Source organism: Mus musculus, chromosome 8 (genome assembly GCF_000001635.26).
Source record: "Mus musculus strain C57BL/6J chromosome 8, GRCm38.p6 C57BL/6J".
Classification (NCBI taxonomy): domain Eukaryota; kingdom Metazoa; phylum Chordata; class Mammalia; order Rodentia; family Muridae; genus Mus; species Mus musculus.
Window position 1 is genome coordinate 125,762,159 of NC_000074.6, and position 11,955 is coordinate 125,774,113.

The 11,955-nt window shown below is 49.1% G+C and overlaps 1 protein-coding gene across 5 annotated transcripts in view; it reads right to left on the reverse strand.

Moving 5' to 3' along the window:
- The window catches only part of Pcnx2 (pecanex homolog 2), a 146,829-nt gene that overhangs the window by 10,655 nt on the left and 124,219 nt on the right, over positions 1-11,955 (reverse strand). For all 5 annotated transcript variants that reach the window (XR_003947294.1, XM_011248395.3, XM_011248396.2 and 2 more), the window contains 4 exons: positions 11,644-11,897; positions 9,819-10,052; positions 6,059-6,180; positions 647-791 (listed from right to left, as the gene is read on the reverse strand). Coding sequence is in view for 4 of the 5 variants with exons in the window: in XM_011248395.3 (XP_011246697.1) it covers positions 647-791; positions 6,059-6,180; positions 9,819-10,052; positions 11,644-11,897 (755 nt within the window). In the remaining variant the exon portion in view is untranslated. The remainder of the gene's footprint in view (positions 1-646; positions 792-6,058; positions 6,181-9,818; positions 10,053-11,643; positions 11,898-11,955) is intronic.

Consider the following 11,955-nt stretch of genomic DNA (forward strand, 5'->3'; position numbering starts at 1 on the left):
TTTTTTTTGAGACAAGATCACACTCAGTATCCGAGGCTGACCTAGAATAACTCGTCATTTTAATTATCTGAGTATGTAATACACACCAGAAAGAGACGAAGGCTCTGTTACTGACTTTATCCTTCTCTGTGTATAATTGCATGTAGAGGCCAGAGGGCAACCTTAGGTGTCTTCCTTTGCTGGCTGTCTATACTTTGCTGTTGTTTTGAAACAGGGTCTTTTACTGACCTTAGAGGTCACCAGTTTGGCTAAGCTGGCTTCTCAGTGACCCCTAAGGAGCCTCTTGTCTTGGGGTCCACCTGGGTTCTACAGTTCAAACTCAGATCCTTCATGGTTGCCCAGAAAGCACTGACTGAGGCATCTCCCTGGCTTCATTAGTTACTTTTCTCCTCACTGGACACAAACACCCTAAAGGGAGGGGTTCTCTACTTCAGCCTATGGTTTAAGAGGATCCATGCCACACTCCTTGGCTGAGTCGAGTCTAGGCCAGAGAGGAGGCAGAGAGTCCCAGGGAGGAGGATGGGGGAGGATGGAGGGGGAGGTTGCTCACTTTGTGGAGGGCAGGGAGTAGTGTAATGGGGTAGACTCTTTTTCCAGTTTCAGATTAATCCTTTTTTTTTTTTTTTTTTCAGAAGTGGCTCTTTACCTGGTGCAGTTTCAGGGACATTCGGATGGCTGGAACAACAACTTTGTGTAGCAGGTCCATGTCAGCAAATACCCACTCGTCTCGAGCCGTGACCCGGAAGTCACCTTTGAAGAGGGCGTGCAGGCCGTAGAGGAATGAGTCTAGGCTGTAAGACACAGTCACATTGCTGTGGGCTCACAAGCTGGAGGACAGTCACACCATGCTGTGAGCTGACTCTGCACAGCTCGTGACCTCTTCACTCCTACCAGCATCTACATTTCCTGGTTTAAGGATTACCTTCCGGGGCTGAGGAGATGGCTCAGTTGATACCCACAAGCACGAGGTCCTTACACACAAACATGGATCCCGAGTTCCCAGAACCCACATTACAAAGCCATGTGCGGTGGCGTGTGCTTGTGATCACAGAGCTGAGGAAGCAGAGGTAGAATGGCCCTGGTTCCAGCCACACAGCGTAGCTTTATCAGTGAGCTCCAGACCAACGGAAGATTCAATGTCAAGGAAGATGGATGTAGCGGATGTAGCAAGATTAGCAAGAGATGTGCGGACACTTACACACACACACACACACACACACACACACACACACACACAATCTTCCTATATTTCAGGCTGACCCAGTATGGGAAGAAAGGGAACTGTGGACTTCTTCCAGAACCCCAGTGCCCGGCCCCACATCTAGGTATGAAGTATGCTAGTGCCTTAGTGTAAGGCCGTCTCCCATCGCCTTAAGAACCACTGACACAATCTCTGTGTATGAAACTGAGACCCGGCTTGGAACAGGCCACACCCCTACACCAGAAGGCCAGGGCAGCAGGCTCACCCTCCTTAGCCACACTGGCTCTGCCACATATACCCTTCCTCTCCTCACCAGGGACTTCTCTTCTTGAGACTTTGAGGTGTGTTAACCGTAGTAGAAAACGGATTCTACCAGGATAGATATCACCCAAGCATGGACTCGGGTTCTCAGAACATAACTGCCCCCCCTGTCCCTTTTATTCACGACTAGGAGAGGGACAGGGTGGTGAGGGTCATGTCCAGGCTTTCCAAACAGCCGCCTGCTCACAGAGCAGAATGAAGAACAGGATATCACACAGGGGAAGTCACTCAGGGCCTGGGGCCTTTTCTGAATGCACATGATGAAGGGGTTCAGGAAAGCCATGTGCCCTGACTTTGGGGGATAGGAAGGATGGTCTTCCTCTCCTCCACTTTAATTTCTATACTACTCCTGGTGAGATGCAGGGGTGTGGCAAACAGGCTGCAGCAGCCCAGCAGAGCTGCAGGAAGGCCAGTGCCATGGGCTGAGGCTGCCATAATGGAGTGACACCTGCCATCTGCTTCTGGGGAAACATCTGGGGATGCCCCTGTTGACGGAAAGGCACTAATCATAAAAGTGGAGATGGGGTGCTAAGCCATGGGCAGGGTGGATGCAGGACGGGATTGGGGAGTCCATACTGTACACTCAGTGTAGATGGAAAAACCCCTTTTAGATGTGGGAATGAGGGGACAGTACAAAGGAAGACTTGAGGATTCCTCCAGACCCCCCAGGCAACATCCACAGATACAGCTGCAGGCATTGCTCCCTCCCACACCTTGCTAAGACACCCATGCTCCTACCAGAGGCCTCAACCGTCTATGTATACTTGAGTTAACAATTGTCTTGTCTGAGACAGTGTCACACTGCGGTGCTTACGGCTGTTTCATTAAAGTGGCTCTCCATGTGAACTGGAGCCCAAGCACAAATCCCTTCAGCCCGGGAAATCACCCCTTGACCTCACAAATCGCAGAGTTCTAATGGGAGGTGTTTCATAACTCTCCTTTTCCCCGGAGGCAATGAAGAAGACAAAGGTATCCATCCATCGAGCTGTGGTGAAGCCGGGCAGGGTAGGGAGCAAAGAGGGTGGAAAGCTCTAGAACACCTGAGGTGAATTTGGGTTTGGAGCTGTGTCCTTTTAAGCTTCTACTGAGAAGCCCGTGTGATCGTGTGCAGTTAGAATCTCTGAGCATGGAGGTGGAAATAGGTGTCCCACAGCACACTTGGAAGCCAGTCTAGCTCACAGGGAGAGAGGCCCAGGCCACTGAAAGAAGTTGCTTCTAAAACCAAGGTGGATGGTACCTAAAGAATGGCAGCTAGGGTTGCGCCCTGGCTTCTACACACATCAGCACACACACATGAACCTGGACACACACACACACACACACACACACACACACACCTTGACTGGACTGAGAAGAGACACACTCCCACCCTGCTGGATCTGGGCTGTCACAGCTGTGAGAGAGTGGCACACAGCACAGTCAGGGTTTTCTTTCCGAAAGGAGACTAAGCCCCTCTCACAGCCCATCAGGCAGGTAGGCAAGACTGGCTATGCCACCATGGAGCCAGAATGCTCGGAGAACCAGCAGACAGATGGTGGCTGTGTCCAGGCAGAGACAGCAGGAAGGAACTAGATCTGGCTCTGACTCCTCCCCTTCCTGTTACTACTTTGCTCCCCTTCCTGTCTGACCAGTCCTACCATGCCCTTCATGTGATGGATTTGAGATCATGAGCCAAAATAAATCCTTCCTTCTTTGAATTTGACCTTATAGGTATTCTGATCACAGTGACAGGAGCAAGAACTAACCCTGATCCACTTAGCCTGGTTATCACCTTTGCTCTCTCCACAGTGTGTATCAGTCACTGGGATTGGACCCACAGGGGAGTCCATGTCTGAGGACAATTTTGACGTCACAACTGACACAAGGACACTCAGTAGAGTCTGGAGTGTAAGAGCAACTCAGAACAGCCACCCAAGTGGTTGTTGAAACCTCCCAGCCCCGCTGGGAAGGGTAAAAAGTGCTGGGGTTGAGGTCATCTAGTGCCAAAGGATGGGTGCCAGGGGTCACCAGCTGGGTTTAGGCTTTGGGGAAGCAATTTTGCCACAGGGCTAGTGTCTGCAGGACTCACTGGGGTATGGCCAACACACACTGACCTGCTCTGTATCCCAAGATGCACTGCAAGAGCAGCACAACAAGCGGGAGAGCACGCACAATGAGGTGATTCACCGCTGCCTACTGGTCAGCCATGAGGGACCCAGCTTGCAAGATCTCAACCTGTGCCACCAAACCAGGAACAGTCAGGAGACCTGCCACAGGGCCACAGTGGTCTCTCGTCCTGTGTGCCTTCCTCCCTCTGTGACATCCACAGGCAAGGCTTTGACTTTACCCTGACACCAGTTCCCCCAACACAATGGTCCAGATGCCCAGTGCCACCTCTGCTCCTGGGCTGCATTCGCTGGTCGTGTCTCATCCTTACACACCCAAGAAAGCCACACAAGATACAATTAGCATGTCATGTCGAGAAAAGGGGACCAGAAGGCTATAGAAGTGGGTGTGAAGGGGGAGAGTCAGAACCCAGAGTGTGACAGCACACACACCAGCAGCTCAGGGACACACATCAGAGCTCCTACACCAGGAGACACAGCTGCTTTAAAGGTGCACAGCTGGAGCCTCCTTGCCAAACGCCCTGCTCCAGGTGTGTCAGAGAGCCCTGCTCCTTCAGGCTGCAGAGGAGCTGCCATGGTAAAAGCGTGAGACGTGGCTTACTGTAAGTCATCCTGCGGTTCTTCCCTTTGGATTAGCATGCAGTGTTCCTACCTTCTGCCAACACTACACGTGTCGCTGTTAGAGCCCAGTTCTGCTATACCCTTCTCACTGTGGTGGATTTGAAGCCATGATCCAAAAGAAATCTTCGCTTCTTCTAACTGGTGATCACGGGCATTTTGATCACAGTAACAACAAACAAATCAAAACCCCAAACCTAACACAATTCCTGACCAGCCTGACCCTGTCTTCACCCATCCATAGAGGTGCTCATCTATCGGGATCTGGGGTGTGATAGAGCCTATTGGGTTCTAAAAGAAAATATTTCCAACAGGGAGCCTGGCTTGCTCCTAGATGGTGAGTGATACCCAGAATGCCCTGTCTGTCCCGGGCTGGTTCCTTCAGGGCTGGTGTCTCCCTAGGAGCGAACAAATGCGATCCAGAAACTCCACCCCCCAGGATCCTCCCATCTCTGTCTCCCAGCACTGGATCTCAAGTGTACACGATGCCATACCCAGGTTTTTGAGTGGGTAAAGGGATTTGAACCTGAGTCCTCAAGTTTGCTCAGCAAGCACTTTACCCCAAGGCTTCTCCCCAGATCTTACTTTTCATTGAGCTAGAGAGTTAACTGACAGGTTGGGGACAATTCCCAATGAGCTGTGTTAGCATCCATATTTTCCTGTAGGGCCAATGGCTGAAGTTGAGAGATGCATGTGTGTCCTAGTGACCTGGGCATTGAGGGTTCATGGTGGCAACTACTCCCATGGGCACGATATTCTTGAGCTTAGACCATACTGGCACTGGAGCCATCACATAGTCAATGCCCAGGCATCATCTAGCACCGCAGCCTGGCATAGGACACAGATGCTAAGCAGGGGGAGGGAGTGATAGACACGCAGGACTAGCTGAGAAGCTCTGGAGCTCACTCCTTCTCTCCCTCTTTCCTCATTTCCCCCGAGTGCTGGGAATCCAGCCTAGGTTCTCATACATGATAGACTCAACCATGAACTCTACCTGCAGCCCCAACTTCCTCCTGTCTGCTAAACTCAAATGCTCCCTCCTGCACCAAGATTCTGACTTCAGCTGGCAACCAGCTTTTAATTTGCTAAGTCAGGAGCTTGCATGCCTCACCCCAGACCCCTACCATCCCCAATGCTGAGAACCAAAGGTGAAGCCACACAATAACCACTGATGCCCAGTGTCTGTGGAGGTGGATGTCACAGGTTAGGTCATCTTAGCTGGAAAAGTGGGGACAGCAGGGCCAAGCACAGCTTGTCTGTGACAGACCTGCTCAGTAGTCAGAGGGTAATGGGACCGTCACTGTGATGGGATGAACATTTCACAAGCGTCAACTTTGCCAGGCACTGGGCAAAAATCCATAGGCAGGCTCACAACCAGTTTATTTGAAGACAGGGTCTTGTGTAGCTCAGGCTGGCCTTGAACTCGCTGTGTAGCAGAGGATGACCCTGAACTCTGATCTTCCTGCCTCTACTTCCTGAGTGCAGGAACTACAAGTGTGTGTCACCATGCATGGCCTGGGTGGTGCTAAGGATTGAACCCAGGGCTTCAGGAATTCTAGACAAGTCTTTTACCTACCTTCTCAGTCAAACTCTCTCAACCTGGAAGGTTTGCCTGCTTTTAGTATTTCCAAATGGAACAGTCTAAAGTTTACGATGACAAGAAACATTTTGCAGCCATCCCAACCTAATTCACGGAGTAACGGTGCATCTGAAAGACTTGAAAGCAGGCCAAAATCGACGGACAGGATCTGTCAGACATAAACCCCAGGTGCCTGCACAAGCCCAAGACCCCCTCACTGTCTCCCTGGAGTACCTCATGGCCATGTTATGTGCAGCTGTTCCCAGAGCTCGCCTTCCCAGGATGCACAGGGCAAAGGCAAGTGTCACCAGAGCCGAGTCTTCGTCACTGTCCACGTGCTCCAGGGTCTTGGAGAGCTGAAAGAACAGGAATGTGAAGGCAGCTGTTACCCTGGCTCTCACATATGTCACAGAAACAGGCTTCCATGGGGACACCATAGCCAACCGGTGCCTCTGAAGTGACCCCAGAATGGCGAGCCTCCTGAGCTGCCCATGGAAGTTTCTCTTATGGCTGGGCATTCGGGGAAAACACTGCATTAGGAAGGTTTTCTCATTGATTTCATGACATTTCTGACAAGAAGTAATTAAGGATGAAAGGGGTTTTCTGGCCCACAGAAGAGATCATGGCAGGGAAGACATGGCAGCAGGAGAGGCCGGTGACTGGTCACATGAGTGCACAATCAGGAGGCAGAAGTTGAACAGGATGTGTGGGTCTGGGCTATGAGGCCTCAAAGCCTGTGTGGCGGTGTGAATAAGAATGGCCTCCACAGGCTCGAATATTTGAATGGTTAACCACATGGGAGTGGCAGTTTTGAGGAAGGACTGGGAGATATGGCCTAGCTGCAGTAGATATGATCTTAATTGGAGGGAGTTTCTTTGAGGGTGACTTTGAGGTTTTAAAAGCCCATGCCAGGCCTGGTTTCTCTCTCTATCTGCCTATGAATCAGGATGGTGAAGTCTCAGCTACCTCTCCAACACCATGTCTGCCTGTGTACTGTCACACTCCCCACCAAACTGTAAGCAAGTCCCCAATTAAATGATTTTAAGTATTCATTAACTCATTTTTATAAGTTGCTTGAGTCGTAGTGTCTCTTCATGGCAATAGAACAGTGACTAAGACATCCTGCCTCCACTGATCCACTCAGCCTCATGAGGCTCCCCTGTTTCAGGATGCTACAACCTTCCCAATGGTACTACCATCGGAGGACCACGTGTTCAAACATCTGAGCCTGTAGGGGAGGCTACATCTCACATTCAAACCTCAGCAGGTGCTTTCCAGGAACAAGGTGGTAAAGGCTAGATCCGATGAGAAAATGCTCTGGGATTTCATATTATGACAGGGTTAGGTCACAGAGACAGTCAGACTGTGCCCTCTAAGGTATGGCCACTACCATCTCCTAACATGGAGGAAAACCTGCAGAAAGCCAGATCAAGGAGGGCTTCTCTTTTCTCCCTCAGATAAGGGCCCTTTGAACAGACCCTTAATCCAAAATCTATGACTAATTAGCAGTTGTCAGCCCCGATGGCACAGGTCAGCAAGCCCAGATACCCAGGAGGCTAAGGCAGGAGACTGCCAGCTCATGGTCTGCTTGAACTCCAGAATGTGTTAGAGGCCATGCTGGGCAACTCCTCAAGAGCCTGTCTCAAAATAGAGAGTAGAAAAGGGGGCAGGGTGGGCATATAGATCATATAGACCACCCAACTGGTATGGTAAGGTCCCAGGTTCATTGCTTGGTACTACAAGGGTAATAACTAACTAACTATATATGTGTGTGTGTGTGTATAATATTCTTCTTACAGATTATTATACAGAATATATAACATATAATATTATACAGAATATTACCTATATATACACACATCTATGTGTGTGTATATGTCCACACATGTATATATAAAATATTCTGCTTACAGAATATATTATTAATTATCATACAGAATATATAATATATAATATTATATTATACAGAATATTACCTAAATACATATGTATACATCTATGTGTATGTATGTGTGAATATATATTCACATATATACATATATAGGTATACACACACATACACATATATGTATATATTCTGCTTACAAAGGGGATAGTATAGGGTATAGGAGACACATTAAAGATTCTGTTTCTTTTTCTTCAGTTACCATATCCCTAGGTTGACACTGGCTCCCTGTCTCTGAGAAGTTAGTGCCATGGTTTGGTATCTTCTTCATAGTCTATGTATGTTATCAGTGCTGAGGTTGTGGCTTTAAGCCTCATTCCCACAGCATCACTCATGGACTCAGCCTTTAGCAGGCAAAGGGGATGGACATCCATCCCATGATTCACGCTGTCACCTCTGTCTGTGAGCAACTGTTACTCTTGGCTTCATCTGAGGAGGCAAGCTCGCCTTCGGGCATGCGCTCAGCTCATGGGCACTGCACTGGGAAATGACCATTATGGGAGCAGCCTGGGGCACCTGATGGTGGAGCAGACAGCATGTCCCTGAGTCAACATGTTCCATCTTCCTGACACCAGCGAAGAACTATGTCATGCGGCAAGATCAAATTAAAAAAAAAAAAGTCAGTTTTGAGAGGACAGCTCACTATGTAGCCCAGGCTTGACTGGAACTCACTGTGTAGCCTGAGATGACCTATAGAAGGCCTTCTGCCTCAGCCTCCCCAGTAGTAAGATTATAGACATGAGCCACCATGTCTGACTCAAAGTACAATTTAATATTTATTAAATTGTTCCATATATATATATATGTATTCAGGCATCGGAGTGCTTGTTTCTCAACCATAAAGACCTGAGTTCAGATCCCAGTGGAAACACTTGGTGCCATACTTCTATAATCCCAGATCTCAGAATCTGGGAACGCAGAGACGAGGATTCCTGGGGCTTAATCAGGCTTTACAAACTGGTGAGTTCCAGGCTCAGAGAAATCCTGCCTCAAAAATAAGGTGGGGAGTGACTGATAAAGACACCCGGCATGGCCTCCGCATGCATGCACACACACATGCACAGGCACAGGATAAAATTAAGTTATATGAAAAATTAATAATTATGTTTTGTTCGTAATATTGGACATTAAATCCAGGATCTTGTACACGTCTGGCAAGCCCTCTGCCACTGAGCCCTCCAAATGCAAATTTATTCAATTTAATTACTTAATTAATTAATTAATTTGTGTGTGTGTGTGTCCCCACCCATAAGCATATTCTCCACATGATAAGATGAGGTGTTTCACTAAACCTGAAGCTCGCTGGTCTCGTGCTAGGCTGGTGGTCCATGCATCCCCAGCATCCCACCTGTCCCTGTCCCACCCCAACTACCACTGGGGTTGTTGATGTTAATTACTGCCCCTGACACCATAATGCAATTTTAAAAGAGGAAGTTTCTAGTATGCTACACTACAGGCTTAAACTGTAGTGACCCTGTGATGGTTTGCATATGCTTGGCCCAGGGAGTGGCACTATTTGGAAGTGTGGCCTTGTTGGAGTAGGTGTGTCACCGTGGGTGTGGGCTTTAAGACCCTTGCCCTAGCTGCCTGGAAGCTAGTCTTCCACTAGCAGCCTTCAGATGAAGATGTAGAACTCTCAGCTACTCCAGCCCTATATCTGCCTGGATGCTGCCATGTTCCCACCTTGATGATAATGGACTGAACCTCTGAACCTGTATGCCAGCCCCAATTAAGTGTTGTCCTTATGGGAGTTGTCTTGGTCATGGTGTCTGTTCACAACAGTAAAATCCTAAATAAGACAGACCCTGAGCATAGTTTAGAGAAGACAGATACTTTCAAAGCTCTGTCACTGGAGACAAAAACATATTATTGCCTAATCGACTACTAAACCTTTATTTGCTTCAATACTAAACATTTACTCAAAACATGATTTTTCCCTCACCTCTATTTTCTTACTGTCAACCATGGAGCACAGGAGGAGAGAAGAGGTTAAGACCCTCGCTTTCTTGGCTTGCACTCAGTCCCTCGGGCCCCAGCTCCCCTCCCTACCTCCTGTCTTTTCCCTGCGCAGTACTGAATCCACTCCAGGAACACGTTGCAGTAACTCGCCCGGGTGATCCCCTGGAGACACGGGACGTAGTCATCATCGATGTTGATGTTGAACATGGCAAGGTCACGCTCGATGTGATGCCACTTGGCAAAGGGCTGCAGGGACTTCAGCAGGGATTCATTCTTGACCCACGAGACGAGTTTGGGAGAAGTGACCATGTAGTATATTATGCTCTGCAGAAAGAAAGCAAGATTGTGACATTCCGTAGCCAGTCCACAACCAGGAAGACTTCACTTTTTGATTTAGTACATCTCAGAATGAAGGGGCTGGAAAGATGCCTCTGAGGCTAAGAAATGGCATCATTGCCTCCATCAAAGCCAGCTATGGCTACGAAGGGTCTGGGGCCTCTAATGGGTTGGTCCCTGTTGGCTCTTGGGACAGGGCAGAGGGCAATGAGGTCCTGTGCTTGCAGATCATCACTAGGGAAACCAGGAATGTTAAACACTCAGGGTTGTCTCTTCAAAAGAAGAGATGCATAACCCATTTTCTGGGAACGGATGCAGTTGATAGCCTGGTGACCTCTGTGATATTGGCAGGGCCAGGCCACACAGGGTTCCCAGACTCTTATCTCAGATTCTTTCTCCCATGCATTGAGCATTGTTTTTCAGTCAACAGAACCCTTCTTTACAGAAGAGGTCATATGTACTTGAAAAGAGATTCAATATGTAATCACATCTTAAACTCTGTTGTATACACACGGGATTGAGTTCAATATCATCATAAAACTCTCCCCCCACCCCCAAACTGTGCTGTATTTAAACATGGCTAAATAAACTACCATGCACCAGGCTCTAGAAGTTTGAACCAGCACCGGCTACTGAGCAGTGTTGAACCTGATTTCCTTCTTGCCTCACACAGAACAACACTGCCGGCCCCGGAGGGTGCAGAGACCCCCACAGGACAGCATAGGATTGTGGAGCCTTTCGTGGGCCTTTTACCGCCCCAGCTTGGCTCTATCACAAGGACTTTCCTGTCCTGCCGGTCCCTGATTCTTAGTACATACCTCAGCCCAGGCCAGCAGTTGGTACTCTGAGCCAGATGCATATTTTTCTCTACAGGCATCTGAGCTACACAGTCTTCTCTTCTCTTCCTTCTTCCCTTTCCCCCCTTTCCCTCCTCTCCCTCTGTCCTCTCATTTTTTAAACCATTGTACTTCCTAATCTATGGGCTGAGTATTTGCTGAATAGGGTCTCTTGTAGCCTAGTCTGGAGCTCTCAGTGAAGCCAAAGACGACCTTGACCTTTTGATCCTCCTTCCTCCACCAGCCCCTTCCCCGCCCCCAGTGTTGAGCCTACAGATGTGTACCACAACATCTGGTTTTATGCAATACTGGGAATTGAACCCAGGGTTCTGTGCATGCTAGGCAAGCACTCTGCCATCTGAGCTAAATCTCCAACCCACAATGCTGGTTCTAAGTTGGACCATTTGCCCAGCATCTAATGTGGCTCTTTAACTCCAGCATGGGTCCTGCTGGCGCTTCCGGGATATTTAATTTGCCCTTCATGACAAGCACCCCCTGCTGTGGTTGAAATGGATTGACACTCAAGGTTGCAGACGGCCTGCTGTGCTCAGACTCAGGCTAACACAAAGCCCTGAAGGGTTTTCAATAAAGACCAAGGTCCCCAAGCCCCACGCTGAGGCTCTCACTGGGAAGCTGGGGAGGAGCCTCTGCGTGCCAGTTTGAGTGGAACTAACTGTTGAGGAACCCTGTCTCTCATCCTTGCTCCCCAAGCTCCACCCATAGCTCTGGGAAACACATCGCACCTTGACGTAGTAGCGGATGAGCACCCTGCGGAGGTCGTACACCTGCAGCATAGTGGCTGCGTTGTTATCGATGATGCTATAGCCCTCCAGGATGTACTGTGTGCGCGTGATCTCCCAGGTGAGCCAGCGTAGGTGGAAGGCAGCATTGCAGGACAGCAGGTGTGGCAGGTGGCCGGGTTTGCAGCAGCAGCAGCCTCTGTCATCCTCATCACCCTCCATGATGGCCTCCACCTCCCTCTGCTGGCAATAGGTTCCTGGCCAAGGACACAAAAGACATTAGATGGCACCGAAGTTAGAAGAGGGCATCAGATG